This window comes from Bactrocera dorsalis, chromosome 3 (assembly GCF_023373825.1).
Source record: "Bactrocera dorsalis isolate Fly_Bdor chromosome 3, ASM2337382v1, whole genome shotgun sequence".
NCBI classification, from domain to species: domain Eukaryota; kingdom Metazoa; phylum Arthropoda; class Insecta; order Diptera; family Tephritidae; genus Bactrocera; species Bactrocera dorsalis.
Window position 1 is genome coordinate 12,949,687 of NC_064305.1, and position 17,131 is coordinate 12,966,817.

Genomic DNA, 17,131 nt, shown 5'->3' on the forward strand with positions numbered 1-17,131 from the left:
CGCTTACGCGATTATAGCCGAGTTAACAACCGCGCGCCAGTCGTTTCTTCTTTTCGCTACGTGGCGCCAATTGGATATTCCAAGCGAAGCCAGGTCCTTCTCCACTTGGTCCTTCCAACGGAGTGGAGGTCTTCCTCTTCCTCTGCTTCCCCCGGCGGGTACTGCGTCGAATACTTTCAGAGCTGGAGTGTTTTCATCCATCCGGACAACATGACCTAGCCAGCGTAGCCGCTGTCTTTTAATTCGCTGAACTATGTCAATGTCGTCGTATATCTCGTACAGCTCATCGTTCCATCGAATGCGATATTCGCCGTGGCCAACGCGCAAAGGACCATAAATCTTTCGCAGAATTTTTCTCTCGAAAACTCGCAACGTCGACTCATCCGCTGTTGACATCGTCCAAGCCTCTGCACCATATAGCAGGACGGGGATTATGAGAGACTTATAGAGTTTAGTTTTTGTCTGTCGAGAGAGGACTTTGCTTCTCAATTGCCTACTCAGTCCGAAGTAGCACCTGTTGGCAAGAGTTATCCTGCGTTGGATTTCTAGGCTGACATTGTTGGTGGTGTTTACGCTGGTTCCAAGATAGACGAAATTATCTACAACTTCAAAGTTATGACTGTCAACAGTGACGTGAGTGCCAAGTCGCGAGTGCGACGACTGTTTGTTTGATGACAGGAGATATTTCGTCTTGCCCTCGTTCACTGCCAGACCCATTCGTTTTGCTTCCTTGTCCAGTCTGGAGAAAGCAGAACTAACGGCGCGGGTGTTGAGGCCGATGATATCAATATCATCGGCATACGCCAGCAGCTGTACACTCTTATAGAAGATTGTACCCGCTCGATTAAGTTCTGCAGCTCGAACTATTTTCTCCAGCAGCAGATTGAAAAAGTCGCACGATAGGGAGTCGCCTTGTCTGAAACCTCGTTTGGTATCGAACGGCTCGGAGAGGTTCATCCCGATCCTGACGGAGCTTCTGGTGCCGCTCAACGTCAGTTTACACAGCCGTATCAGTTTTGCGGGGATACCAAATTCAGACATCGCGGCATAAAGGCAGCCCCTTTTCGTGCTGTCGAAAGCAGCTTTGAAATCGACGAAGAGGTGGTGTGTGTCGATTCTCCTTTCACGGGTCTTTTCCAAGATTTGGCGCATGGTGAATATCTGGTCAGTTGTTGATTTGCCAGGTCTAAAGCCACACTGATAAGGTCCAATCAGTTCGTTGACGGTGGGCTTTAATCTTTCACACAATACGCTCGATAGAACCTTATATGCGATGTTGAGGAGGCTAATCCCACGATAGTTGGCGCAGATTGTGGGGTCTCCTTTTTTATGGATTGGGCATAGCACACTTAAATTCCAGTCGTTGGGCATGCTTTCGTCCGACCATATTTTACAAAGAAGCTGATGCATGCTCCTTATCAGTTCTTCGCCGCCGTGTTTGAATAGCTCGGCCGGCAATCCATCGGCCCCTGCCGCTTTGTTGTTCTTCAGGCGGGTGATTGCTATTCGAACTTCTTCATGGTCGGGTAATGGAACGTCTGCTCCATCGTCATCGATTGGGGAATCGGGTTCGCCTTCTCCCGGTGTTGTGCTTTCACTGCCATTCAGCAGGCTAGAGAAGTGTTCCCTCCATAATTTAAGTATGCTCTGGGCATCGGTAACTAGATCACCTTTGGGGGTTCTACAAGAGTATGCTCCGGTCTTGAAACCTTCTGTAAGCCGCCGCATCTTTTCGTAGAATTTTCGAGCATTACCCCTGTCGGCCAGCTTATCGAGCTGTTCATACTCACGCATTTCGGCCTCTTTCTTCTTCTGTCTGCAAATGCGTCTCGCTTCCCTCTTCAACTCTCGGTATCTATCCCATCCCGCACGTGTTGTGGTCGATCGTAACGTTGCGAGGTAGGCAGCCTGTTTTCTCTCTGCTGCGACACGGCACTCCTCGTCGTACCAGCTGTTCTTTTGCACTTTCCGAAAACCAATGGTTTCGGTTGCAGCTGTACGTAAGGAGTTTGAAATGCCGTCCCACAGTTCCCTTATACCGAATTGTTGATGAGTGCTCTCAGAGAGCAGGAGTGCAAGCCGAGTAGAAAAACGTTCGGCTGTCTGTTGTGATTGCAGCTTCTCGACGTCGAACCTTCCTTGTGTTTGTTGGCGTGCGTTTTTTGCTGCACAGAGGCGGGTGCGAATTTTGGCTGCAACAATATAGTGGTCCGAGTCGATGTTAGGACCTCGGAGCGCACGCACATCTAAAACACTGGAGACGTGTCTTCCGTCTATCACAACATGATCGATCTGGTTGGTGGTTTTTCGATCCGGAGACAGCCAGGTAGCTTGATGTATCTTCTTATGCTGGAATCTAGTACTACAGATAACCATATTTCGGGCCCCGGCGAAGTCGATCAGCCTCAACCCATTTGGGGATGTTTCGTCGTGGAGGCTGAATTTACCGACCGTAGTGCCAAAGATACCTTCTTTGCCCACCCTGGCGTTAAAGTCGCCAAGTACGATTTTGACATCGTGGCGGGGGCATCTCTCATAAGTGCGCTCCAAGCACTCATAAAAGGCATCTTTGGTCACATCGTCCTTCTCTTCCGTCGGGGCGTGGGCGCAAATCAGCGATATGTTGAAGAACCTCGCTTTGATGCGGATTGTGGCTAGACGTTCATTCACCGCAGTGAATGATAGTACTCGGCGACGGAGTCTCTCTCCCACCACGAATCCAACACCAAACTTGCGCTCCTTTATATGGCCACTGTAGTAAATGTCACAAGGACCTACTCGTCTCTGTCCTTGTCCCGTCCATCGCATTTCTTGGACGGCGGTGATGTCAGCCTTTATTTTCACGAGGACATCAACCAGCTGGGCAGCGGCACCTTCCCAATTAAGGGACCGGACATTCCAGGTGCATGCCCTCAATTCGTAGTCCTTATTTCGTTTGCCATGGTCGTCATCAAAAGGGGGGTCACTCATCCGAGGCTTGTTGTTAATATTCGCTGGGGGTGTTTTTTTACGTGGCGGGTCCCAAACCCAGCGCACAACCCTATGCAGGGGATGTTTCGCCTTCTCACGTTAGCTCGCCTTCAAACGGATGTTCTTAGGCTACCCAGAGGATACTTGGTCAAAGACCGGAAGTCGTGAGCTGCTTGAGTCATATGCAAAAGAATCGTTTCTGGCCACTCCCAAGTGAATGGCGATCAGAGAACTTTCCTCACTTGCGTGAACTTCTACACATGACTCCATCCTCCAAATTGCGTAAATAGTTTTTGCAAATATTTAGAAACAAACTCGACAAAGGTAAAATTTCATGATTTTATACTCGATAAAAGTGTTTGGGTAAATAATATAAAGATTTTATTTAGTGAAATGCCAAGATCTGCAGAAATAAGCGTTGACCTGCGAAAATTGATTGTTCATGATCATTTAGATGGAAAACATACCCCAATCACTTCTTCAAAACTTGATTGACAGCATGCCTCGACGTCTATTGGCAGTAATTAATGCTAAGGGTGGCAACACTAAATATTGAAGCTCTAGTGTGAAGGTAACCTCAAAATTTATTCGGGTATACATACTTTTGTCGTTGCTAAGAATTTCTCTTTTTCAGATTACCGCGTATTTTGCAGTCACTAGCACTAAAATGCAGAAAATTAATTTAATTTTTTGTATGTAAATAGTATACTCATAAGCAAAAACAAAAACCATGCAAAAAAATAAACTTCACTTTTCAAAAGATATGATAATTTTCATTTCAACTTTCATGGGGTATACATAGTTTTGTCGGATACTGTATAGTTTTTATTCACCTTTGACGATATGTATCAAAATAGTTAAAGTTAAATAGTAGTTAATAATGTTAAATATAAAGGGTTGTCGAAAAAGTCTTTTCGTATTTTGTCAATACATGCCGTTGCAGTCGTATATCTGCAGTGCTACCAATCACATTGTGTCATACCATATAATGTCGGAAAGGTGAGATTTTAAGCTTCATTTAACCAAAAAAATTAATATTTACGATTTTTTTTACCATAGCATCAGCTAATATTTACTCATTTAAAGCGACTATTAGACACAAATACTTATGTTATTTGCGACCTATTACCAGTGAATTGACAAATCTTTTGTTTATGTAGTAAATAGTAGTTATATATCAACAGTTGTTCATACAACTACATCCTATACTCCTTCCCAGTCACAATTTGCTCCAACCTCTTAGATATTTATACTTCAAGCGCTGCTGGCTCGCAACTTCATGCCAAATCCACGTCAGCGTTCAGCTGCTGTAAGGTCAAGCAGTCTTTATGCGCCTGTTTTACATCAGCGCTTGTTTTATATAAGCGCTTCTTTCATATATGCTAGACAGCACCAGCAGAGTGAGTACATGGCGTATACGTAACATGCCTGCTGCACGTTAAAGGCGAAGCCACACATACAAATAAATTTGAAATGAAAAGTTTTTCGCTCTGTCTGCTGGCGTATAAATGAAATTTAATAAATATATAAGAATTTACAAGATTTATTTATCGATGTTCTTTTGCCATTCATATTCTTGCTTTATCTGCTCGTCCGGCACTCATAAATATACAAGCACTGGTGTGTCTGGTTGCGCGTGGTTTCCGTCTGCAAACTGAGTCTTATATGTGTATATATGTGTGTGTGTTCTGCTTGTTTTATGCAGCTCTTATATGAAACATATTTTCTTGGCAGCTGTTTGCATCAACGCTTGCCCTTTGGAAAGTGATTTTATTCATGGAATTAGTTTGCAATGCAATTCGAGTACAAAATTGCTTTGCTCTCTCATTTATTTCATTTATTTCGTAAACAACTTGCAGCTGCTAGTTCAAATCAAATCATGGTTATATGTCTTAATGTTATTTTTACAGCACATTTCATTAAATAATTGGGGTGAAATTGGGTATTGATGATAATGGTTAGTGCAAGCTTCAGATCTTCGGTTTGTGTAAAATTGGATGCTTTTTTGGCATAAAAATTCTTAGTTAAAAGACTGAAGAAACTGCTTTGATAAAAGTAGCTTTGCATTGCCACTTCGGGCTTTTGAAGGTTGTCATAAGAGGCAACTTGGTACGAAGGATAAATGGGTAGTACATATATGAAGCAGTTCAAAACACATGCTAAAGGATATTCAAAGCGAACAATCTGCAATATTTTCCTTGCTTAGCTCGGACTTAGGGTCATAGAGACTTCATCATAGAAAAATGTTAAGCAATAGATAACTTGGTTAGGTTAGTTTGGGCTAAGAACAAGTTTCTGTGACAAAAGTCAATGAGAATCTCACTAGGAAAGCTATGAACGTCGGTTCTTTGTGATATTTAAACTTTCACGTGAGATCCACAGGTCAAACGCTGGAATGCAAGACGACAACGAAGCTCCAGCTCATTCTTAATCCAATACACTTGAGACAAGCGTGCAATCTTATCGGCTTTGCAGTTTCCAGTGAGCAGAGCAGGCACCCAAAAGAGTCTGCCAACAACGTAGGTTGACGATATTTATAGTGAGGGTAGTTTCTACTTGACTTCTTTTGAACGCACAGTAAGTGCCGCACTGCTATTTAAGTGACTGTCCACCTTCCTGGTACAGCCAGGACTTCGATGTCATATATTTAGAGCTACCATAATCGCAGCCACCTCTTCTCATAAAACTCTACAGTGATCTGATGGACTGAAACTATGCTTGACGGGAATATTCTTTCAGAAAAGTCACCATCCAAACTTCCTCCGTTCGTTCGCCTATATGTCTGCATGCGAAGTAGTCCATCAGTTTTCGAAATATCACACTGATATTTCGCACACATCGTTTTCTAGTTAAAGAGTTGAACATTTATTAGAAACACCGATATCGAACTACTATAGCATATAGCTGCCACGTAAACTGAAAGGTCGGAATTAAGTGCTTGTATGGAAAAGTTTTTCATTTGACGAGATATCTTCACAAAATTCGGCAAAAATTATTATTTATGCTAGCCGTATAATTAGTGAAGAAATGGTTTAAATCGGTTCACTATAACCAACAGCTGTCATACAAACTGAACGATGAGAATTAAGTTCTTGTATGAAAAACTTTTTCATTTGACGAGATATCTTCAAAAAATTTGGCATATCTTATTATTTTAGGCAACGCTTTAATTTCCCAATATTATGATCAGATCGGTCAACTATAACATATCGCTGCCATACAAACCGAACGATGAAAGTTATGTTCTTGTATGAAAAACTTTTTTATTTGACAAGCAATCTTAACGAAATTTGAAATAGATTATTATACAGATCATAGCAATAATCTCCGAAGAAATTATATAGATCGGTCAACTATAACATATAGCTGCCATACAAACTGGTCGAACAAAATGACGCTCTTGTAAGGAAAACTTTTTTATTTGACGAGATATAATCGCAAAATTTGGCACACATTAATATTTCACACAACAGTAGAATATTCAAAGAAATGGTTGAGATCGGTCAACTATAACATATAGCTGCCATACAAACTGACCAATCAAAATCTCAAAAAAACTGAAAAAGGTAATTTTTTCCTTGCTTAGAGCAGTTTGCACTGCAAAGTCTATGAGCAGTTTTATCTTATTTATAAAAAGAAATGTATTTCCTTATAACTAAGCATAGAAATATACTCCTTATTATTAAATAAATCCTTAATATCCTGCCAAACTCTACCGCGCTGTATTGTAGTTATAATTTATTTGAAAATAAAGCTATCAACCGCAAACGCCAGTCACAACAAGCATAATAACATTTTGATTTTCAACATCATAAATCATGCCGAAAATAAGCGAGAACTGCGACGATGACAAGCAGCAATTTCAAAAGTCAATACAGCGCACAACACAACGACAAACACACACAACAGTACTATATTGAGTACGTGTGTTTGTGCGCATGCCAAGCTCAAAAGCCGAAAACTATGCAAATTGCTGTGCTAAGCAAAAGCTGAGACCAAACAAAAGTAGTGAAGGCAAAGGCATACATTTTCTTGTATATACATATATTTATGTAAATGTATGTGCGGGAATGTAAGCAAGCATATGTGTGGTTTAGCAAAATGTCACGTATACGCCATGTGCGGTCGGTAGCCATGGTGGAATTGCGACCGTCGCAAGGGTTAGGGACAGACTGTAAATGACTATTTCGTTTTGTGATTGTTTAGATATTAAATTGAGCACAACGATGCGATCATCGGGCTTGGCAGGCGAATGGAAAAACAAGATAAATTGAATGCTCAATAAAACAAATGAAAAAGCAATTGGGTGTACATATGTAAAAACGGATGAAGTGATTAGTGTAGGCAGCTTAAAGAAAAAGGGGTTCACAAGGCATGCAAATATAGCAAATGGTAAAGGGTTTCTTTTGCAACGGACAGTGGAGGCAGCAAGTTTAGAAAAAAGGTACTAAGGAAGGGATGATTACGAGCTGAAAGGGTTTAGTTTTCGGTGGGTAAAAGCGGTCTGGAAATGATAGTTAGAGAGATAACGAAAATAAATCGTTGCAATTGTGTGGCAATTCAAAGGGGAAATGATACGCTGAAGATTGTGCACAAATTAAAATTTCAGTTTGACTTTCAGTCGTTTAAAATCTGTATTAGGATAGACATACTATACCATTTAAAATATTTTTCAAATTTTATAATTAAAAAAAATTTTGACAGATGGCAACCCTTAAAAAAATTTTGCTCTTGCGTTTTTGCTTAAAATTGATAATCTCTTTCGGTAAAATTTCATTTACATTTAAAATTTAATTAATTTTTTTAAATATGTGGCAGCACCTTTCTATTGCTATTTTTTTGGGAATCTTAATTGAACTACTGCGTTCTAGCTTAAATTTTTTTCAACTTTAATATCCCATTTTTATTGTAAATTTAATTTATTATTTATTAAGTGGCAACACTTTCCTTAAATTATTGTTTTTTTTTATTTTGATTGAAATGAAAAATAAATCTTATACTACACCCAATACTTCTCAGACATATTTTTTTGAATTTATTTTAAATTTTTTTAACATTTATTTTTAACAGATGGCAACCCTTAAATAATATACTTATTTTATTCTTGGTTACATTTTTTAATTTCTTATTTCTGCCTCGCAGTATTCAAATTTCTTCGTTAATTTAATCAAATATTTTCAAAATATGTGGCAACACTTTACTTAAAAATTTTATTAACTTAATTATTTTTTCACCTTCAGTATTATTAATATTATACTACATCCAATATTTCTCAAACACATTTAATTGACTTTATTTTATAATTCTTTAAACATTTATTTTTAACAGCTGGCAACCCCTAAGTAATATAACTGCAGTGTTCTTGCTTAAAGTCTTCAATTTATAATTTCTGATTCGAAGTATTAAATTTTCTTTGTAAATTTAATCATATATTTTTTAATAGTGTGGCAACACTTTTTTCTAAAAATTTTATAAACAGAAATACATATATAATCTTCTGTAGTTTCAATATTCATTTGTAATATTTTAACTATTTTTCCAAACTGTTTCAGGTCGAAATATAATATGTAAAAAAGTATTTAGCTCTAATTTCTAACCCGTTTTATTCAATTTACTTTGTAAAATTAATTTGACATTTTGTTTTTGGTTTTATTCGCGTCAAAAAATTAAAAGACGTGGCAGCTCTGTAAAAAGGGTATACCCGGTTTTCTCCTCAAAACTATTGAATTAATTTCCGTTCCGATTCATTTAACTTAATGATTTTAGTCTAAAATTTTTGAAACATGTGGCAACACCTCTCTCATAAATTGAACCAACAGAAATATTTCTTCAGCCTCTATAGTTTCAATGTTCAACTTGGAATATTTGATTTTTCTTTCAACAAATTCATTTGAGTCAAAAAATGTAAATAGGTGGCAGCTCTTCAAAAAAAAATGTGTCGTTAATTTCTTTTCAAACTATTGAGTTTTGCTTTTCGATTCGATTCAATTAACATAATGATTTTATTCTTATATTTTTTAAACATGTGGCAACACTTTTCTCAAAAATTTAACCTAAAAATATAATGCTTCAACCTCTATAGCTTGAATGTTCATTTTGTAATATTTGAGTTTTTTCGGAAATTCTTTTGGGTCAAAAAATTTAAAAAGGTGGCAGCTCTTCGGAAAAAGTATGTCGGCGTTCTTAAAAGCATTGAGTTTTTATTGCCGATTCGATTCAATTAACTTAATGATTTTTTAATCATGCTTGCGACTTATCTTATAATCATTAGCTCATGTTAAAGTGCATAAATTAAATTCAAACTAGTGGCAACTCTCCGTAAATATACCTTAAAGAAGAAAATTACCTTGAACTTCACTTACACTTACTTATGACTTCCATTAATGTATTTATGTTGGAGCTGGCTTAGAAGTAGTTAAATAGTAAATCGTTATATATTTTATACAATTGTTCGTATAAGTGGCAACCCTACACAACAATTGCTTACACTTTTAATAATACTGTTTAATTTTCCAAACAGAAAATATTATCCAGTCTGATTTGTTGTTATAAAACAAATACGTTTAAAACAGGTGGCAACCCTGGTTTACTTTTAAATGCAATTTTCTTGAGCTGTCAGTTTAGTGTTCTCAAAAGTCTTTACTTACAAAGTTGTTACAAAACAAATATTATTAAAACAGGTGGCAACCCTATTTTATTTTTAAGTGCAATTTTCTTGAACTACTTGTGGTTGCGGCTTATTTAATAGTAATTAGTTTATCATATAATAGTAAGTAAAAATAGCTCATACTAGAATACATTGTCTAAAACAAGTGGCAACCCTCCTCAATAATCTTTTTATCTGTTCAAAATTCGGTTTATTTTTAAAAATCCAAAAATATTCAATTTTCATAAAACTTTTTACTTGCAAATAGGTTGTAATAAAAATTATTTCAAAACAGGTGGCAACTGTAGTTTATTTTTAAGTGCAATTTTATTGAACTCCTTGTGGTTGCGGCTTATTGAGTATTAATGAGTTTATTTTATAGTTATAACAAAAAATATTTTGAAACATGTGGCAACACTGATTTATTTTTAAGTGCAATTTTCTTGAGAACTTATTGTTGTGACTTATTTAATAACAGTGAGTTTATTTTTTGGTTATAATAAAAAAAAATTTAAAACAGGTGGCAACCTTTCTTAACCCTTTTACCCATTTGTAGCTTTTAAAAACAATTTAACTTATTAATTCCCAAACAAAAATATGTTTTAATAAAATTCTCGGATATTCCAAGCGTTATGAGAAAGTAAACGAATATAGTGGCAATAATGGGATATACATACACCCCGAAAACTCTGTGTAAATATTACCTTAATTACAAAAATGTGTTGCTTGAAACAGTCTAGGGTTAGCATAAGAGGCTTAAACTCACCAAAATTATCCTGAGCTAACTCTAATGCATTTAGTTCATCAAAAGTTTCCGCAAATAAAAGTATTAACAGTTATGTAATGCAAATAAATGAAGGGAACCAAGAGAGAGAGAGAGAGAGAGAGAGATTAAAATATGTGCAGATTGAAAGCAACTGCAAACTGTTATGAGCTTAAGGATACTTTTGAAAGCAAACATTAACTAAAACATTATCCAAAATTATTTCAAAAAAGTCTAACTGTAAAAAACTAAAAACTAAATATTTCTTCCCCGCTTACTCTCTTCTAGTAACTGCCCACACGGCACACCATCACGTGTACCACTGATCTCTGGCAGCAGCGGCGCCATCAACGCACACAGCAACGCCGGCAGCACAGACGAAGAGCAGCGGGGCGCGCGCAGTCTCTTCAATGCCACCGCAGCCTCTTTCCATCGACACACACTAAACACCTTCCAACGGAATGCGGCGGCACGTAAATCAACCACATATGCCGCAACACGACGCGCTGGCTGCAACATGCACGTAACAAGCCACCGAAGTGGGAAATCGAGCAGCTGTTATGGCGACACAGCCACCGAGACCTCCGACGACGAGGACGTGGACGCGGAAGCAGCGTACATGCAACGTGACACCACAGCTGGCGAACAGTTCCGCTTAACAAAACTCAACAAAGGCAACAAACAAACCAAGCCAGATGAACAGACTGCCTACTGTGATACCGATGCGACTGCCGACGAGGCTGAGGACGACGAGACCGCCTCGAATGCCGACGGCGAGACGGAGGAGAACGGCGCACAGGTGCCCATCAGCATTGTGCTGCTCATACTCATCTGCTACATATGCTTGGGCACTGTGATTTTCGCCTTCTGGGAGAATTGGTCCATTGTGGATGGCGCCTACTTTTGCTTTGTCACCTTGACCACCATCGGCTATGGCGACTTCATGCCAGAACGCACGTTCCACGGACCGCACGTGCAGCTCTTCGCTTGTTGCGCCTATCTCTTGTTGGGCCTGGTTCTGGTCGCGATGTCTTTCAGCATACTGGAAACGCAGCTAATGTGGAAGTGCAAACGGATTGCGGTGCGACTGAAGTTGGCCAATGATTGATAGTGGCGACGCTTGTTGGCGCGTCGCAGCAGCGCCGGTGCGGTGGCGCAGTTTTTGTAGTATGTAAGCGGTAGCAGAAGAGGCAGCGGTAGTAGCAGAAAAATTAGTTAATAAGTTGAAGTGTTAGCAGTAGGAAGTAAATGAGCAGGGAAAGCGTTAAATAATAATCTAGTCATATATACAAAGCTCTAAGTTAAGTAGCGGTTAATTAGTGGTTAGTTGAGCGCTGTAAATATTTTTGCTGTAAAAGTGCGTACGAGCGTTAAAAGTTTTAGTTAAGCGTTTTACTTACCTTTATTGATTTACCGTTAGCATAACGTGTAAGTTAGAGTTGACATAAGTCGCTTGGTCCTTAGCGGAAGGCTTGTGGTGAATTGTCAATGAGAGCTCGTTGCATACTGTGGATGGAAACAGAAAAGTGTGTCTCTTAAACCCGTCGAAATAGCTCTTTTCCCAGTTTCCCCATCCATTTAATCCCGATAGGATTAAGTGAAAGACCTCAAATCTTGGTCGACCAAAACCATTAAGTTCAATAATATATATATTTTTCCAAACTTCATAGGTGGAAAACAGTTCCAAGCTCAATAAGACTTTGGTGATAGGAGTGATAGGAGTACCTACCGTAGCCGACGTCTTTTAATTCGCTGAAGTATGGCAATGTTGTCGTAAATCTCGTACATCTCATCGTACGTCGAGTGCGATATTCGTCTTTACCAATACGTAGAGCACCATTAATCTTCCGAAAATCCTTTCTCTCGAAAACTCGTAACGCCGTCTCATCAGATATTTTCATCGTCCATGTCTTTCGTCATATATCATAACGGGGATGATGTGGCTGCAGAATTTGGTCTTAGTTCGTCGAGAGGGGACTTTACTTCTAAATTTCCTACTCAATCCGAAGTAGCACCTGCTAGCAAGAGTTATTTTGCGTTGGTCCTGGTTCCAAGATAGAAGAAATTATCTACCACTTCGAAGTTATGACTGTCAACAGCGACGTCGCAACCAAATCACGAGTGCGACGGCTATTTGTTTGATGCCAGGAGATATTTCGTCTTGTCCTCGTTCACGCCAGACCCAGTTGCTCTCTTCTTTGTCCAACCTACAGAAAGCAGAACTGAAGGCGTGGTTGTTATGGCCAATGATATCGATGTCATCAGCATACGTCAGCAGTTGTAAACTCTTATAAAAGATAGTACCTTCCCTACTTAGATTGTCGAAATCTCGTTTGATATCGAATGGCTCGGATCCTGACTGGAAGAAGTGATGTGTGTCGATTCTCTTTTCACGGATCTTTTCCAAGATTTGGCATATGGTGAATATCTGTTCAATTGTTGATTTTCCAGGCCTGAAGCCACATTGATAAGGTCCAATCAGTTTGTTGACGGTGGGCTTTAATCTTTCCCACAATACGGTCGATCGAACCTTATATGATAGGAGACTTATCCCACGGTAGTTGGCGCAGAATGTGGGGTGCATTTTTGTGAATTGGGCAGAGCACACTCAAATTCCAATCGTTGGCCATGCTATCGTCCGACCATACTCCACAAAGAAGCTGATACATGTTCCTTATCAGTTCTTCGCCGCCGCGTTTGTATAGTTCGGCCGGCAATTCATTGGCCCCCGCCGCTTTGTTGTTCTTATAGAGTTTCATTTTAAATACGCTGGTCAACAATAAAGACAGTTGTTTTCTTTTCTCATTTATAGTATAAATTAGTTTCCTATTGAAGAAAGTATCCGCATATGCTAATTTGTGTGTGTGTTAGTATTTGAGTTCAAATAACTATTACGAAAACTTTGAACTAAATAAAAAAGTTCAAATATGAAATGTATATAGAGAAACAAACGAATATATGTAGATACATAGATTTATAATTAAGTAAATAATAGTATTCTTAAGAAATATGAATATAAAAAATAAACGAATTGTAGAGAAAATACGAAGCAATTGTCTATTAGTAAGCTGATGAGCAAAACAGTTAAGCTGTAATACAATAATGGTAAAAAAATAAGTAAGTGAGAGAACATATTAAATGGATTAAAAAAAAAACTTAAAATAATATTCGTAATAAATAAAAAAACAATTTCGATGTAAAGCAAAAACAACCAATAAATACGAAGAGTAAAAGATAATAGAATAAAATTATTAATTTTTAAAAGAAAAAATTGACTATTATTTTATCCACAGGTTAAAAATTCCTTTTCCATAATTAAAGCTTGAAGCAGATGTTATTTCCACATCGACTACCAGTTCATTTAATTTTGGTCCCTTATTGACTTCTCATCATATGGCTTCAAAAGAGTCTTAGCACCTCCGCTCGGAAGACGCTGCAATCGTCAGTATACATGAAATTGCAGCTGATGAAAAGTTCCCGCCAGTATACTGCTCTACAAATTCCCCCGGTGTGTCCATTTCGCGTTTGTTACCTTTGTTTTCACAGTGTTGCCCATATCTCGAGCAGAAGTTTCACTGCTGGTACTGGCGATTCCGCCGCATATAGTTACCCTAGCATTGTCAGTAGATTTTTATCGACTTGCTTCATCTTTTCCTTCCCATTGGAACCGATAGAGAGGCAACACGTCCCTTTTAACTTAGCCTTGGCGGGTAACGTTCCTGTTTGTCTCAGCCTTATGCACCTAGAGACAGATATGGGTGTCGATTCCGTCCTCTTTTCACCTTCTGAATCCATCTTCTACTGACTGCATTTGCACGACAGAGCCGCTATCAGTTCCCAAAAACTAGTAGTCGCCTTTATTGGTTGTCTGTCACGCGGTCAAAAAGAAGATTGACGCACGCCCTTATGAGACGATGCCTTCAGAGCAGACCACGGTGAGAGAAGGATCGTAATTATAAGAAATGAGAAAAGTTGATGTGCAGAGAAGTCAACACTAATCTCTCCACACTGAGTATCATCTTCTAAACCAGCTTGAAAAATTTACGCGCTAGAAGGAACATAACTGAAAAACTTAAACTTAAACTTTCGTCTTGAGAAAAGCTTCCCCTAAAGTCATCGCATGACTCTTTAATCACATCACATGGCGGAACGAGAGTTAACAAATAACTGACTAGACACAGTGCTTGCTTTACTTATATAAATAAAGAAAGTGGCAGCCAGCTTCGCCTAAAATCACCTTGCGACTTCCAAATCACATCACAAAACGGCGTGAGAATCATATTGGCACCGATCAGACCCGAAGGCCGCTTTGCTTATAATATAACTAGCTGGCAGTGAGATTCCCCTGAAATCACCTTGCGAATTCCAATTCACATCACACAGGAGGCGGTAGTGTGACCTAAACACTGGCCGGATACGTGTCTGCGTTTCTTATATAGAGCCAGCTGACAGCCAGCTTTTCCTTAAGTCACTACATGACTCTTAAATCACATCACGAGTTATGCACGGTGCCTGCTGTACTTATATAGATCCAGCTGACAGTCTGCTTCTCCTGAAGTAACCATGTGACTTCTAAGTCACATCACACCGCGACGTTGGGGTCACCAAATCACTGGTAAGGCGCCTGCTTTACATATAGAGCCACTTTGCCCTGAGGTCACATCGAGGCGCGAGAGTCATCTAAGCGCTGGGCAGGCACGGTACTTGCTTCACTTATATAGAGCCAACTGGCAGTCAGCTGCCCCTGAAGAAATTTCAGCTAATATATTAGCTCTCTACATATGATGAAGCTTACGTGCTTTCAAAATGGATTTATCGTCTCCAAGGCACTGCGATAAACTTTGCTGAAGTGCATTCCAGCAATTATTTATAGAATTTATAGTCAAGAACTTTTTAGAACATCAAAATATTGCTTGAATCCTTATAAAAGTCTATCTGTCAGAACCGCCAGCTGTTGGAGAAGAGCAGCAGTGACAACGGATGGTTTGAAGTTAAGAGATAGAGTTGTAGGTGAAGTATCGCTGACTGTGTGCTTAAAACTAATCAAAGAGTACCCAACCTCATTAGCTTCAAACTTTTACCATATAAGACTTGTAGGGGAATCTGTAATGCCAATGAGCTTGTTAGGAAGCGTACTCTTACTATAATTTCACCCGATGAAAGCGAGTAGGTTTTCTGATGTATTCTTGCTTTGGCGCTAGACCTTTTGGCCTCCAGTGAGCTCGGCTTTCTAGCCCAAAATGAAAACTAAGAGGTCCTCTGAACCATTTGCACTTGGTAAAGTCAATCTTGTTGGAAGTGCAGGTGTTCTGACTGGATATTGTTCAAACTTCACACAAATGGTGTGACTAAATATTTTGACGGACATTTTTTGCCAAAGCTGTACGGAGGAAGGCGATGTGGGATCAGCCCGCTCCTAAAGCCCGGCTGAGAATAAAATATTTTGGAAGCCCCTAAGGAAATGGCGGGGATTTAAGTGATGAACTTTAAGAAGGAATATCTACCGAATCGGGACCTATACAGTTAGCAGAAGCAATTAATATGTAACAAATTAATAGGGAATTGGGAGAAGTTAAATCTACTTCTTCTTCTAAATCCTTCTTAAATCCAAAATTGAGCCTGATTGAGTTTCTACCAAAAAGCAAAATTGAAAGGCAATGAGAGAAGAAGCTAATTCTTTTTCTACCATTAAAACTCTGCTTCTTAGCACCCTAAATTTAACCTGATAACTACAAATTTCTACCAAAAGTTCTCAAAAGTTTAGTAAAAATGAAATATAAAAATCGAATAAAACAATTTCTTTAAAATACATCATACTAGAGAAGTCATAAATTCTCAAACAAAAAACAAACAAAAAACAATAACAATTAAATATGTAAATTCTACCTCATAATCCAAATTAGACATTTAACTCACAGTGACAGCCAACTAATTGGTATCGCTGCATATAAAAACCTCACTTTGAAAATTAACTACCGGTCCTGAGAGCGAAAAAATACAACAAAAAGTAAGTATGTGGACCTCATTACTGTCTATACTGTCTGTCCGTGCATATATACTTAATTGTCCCCAAAGACCGAACTTTTTATACCAGTTCGTCTGTAGCCAAATGGAAAGTGAAAGCAGGCAATCAGCAATAGGGATAACGGTACTCGCCCCCAAACGCGGTGTGGAGTGAGTAAATAAACGGTAATGGACGCGCATAAATAAATATTTGAATTTTTTAATAGATTTGCCGACGTGCCGACCAGCGCAATGTTATTTTATTTTGACAACGTAGCGGGAATTTACGAGCGACATAAAAAATTAGCCAAAACAAAAAACGAGTGCATAAACAATATCACAAACAAGCGCATATGGCAACGAGACTGAAAGTCACAGCTGACATGCGGAAATGTGAGGCGAGCGGCTGGTCAAAAATAAATATCACTTTAAATATGCCGTACACGGTAGAACAAAAAATTCAGCCGGAAGCAGTGAAAGCTAAACAACAAATATTTACTCTGCCGCTTTACATATAAATAATGAAATCTCTTTAATTTTAATTTTTCGAAACTTTTATTTCTCCTGCTATGCAGGAGCTGCCAAATCTTTACGGTTACAGAGTCGGTCTTAGACTAATTATTTCCCTAACCAAAAGCCAATTCCTAACTTAACGCTACCCTAAGCGTCGCTGCCGCTGCCACTGCGGTTCGCCGTTGTTGTCGTTGTTGCTGTCACACGCTACTCTGCAGACAAAGCGTCAGCACTTT

At 38.9% G+C, this 17,131-nt stretch overlaps 1 protein-coding gene across 2 annotated transcripts in view; it reads left to right on the forward strand.

Moving 5' to 3' along the window:
- LOC105233244 (uncharacterized) overlaps positions 1 to 11,926 on the forward strand; it is a 217,744-nt gene extending 205,818 nt beyond the window's left edge. For both annotated transcript variants that reach the window (XM_049451540.1, XM_049451539.1), the window contains exon 8: positions 10,668 to 11,926. In XM_049451540.1, the coding sequence (XP_049307497.1) occupies positions 10,668 to 11,487 (820 nt within the window). In that variant the 3' untranslated portion in view covers positions 11,488 to 11,926. The remainder of the gene's footprint in view (positions 1 to 10,667) is intronic.
- The last annotated feature ends 5,205 nt before the right edge of the window (positions 11,927 to 17,131 follow it).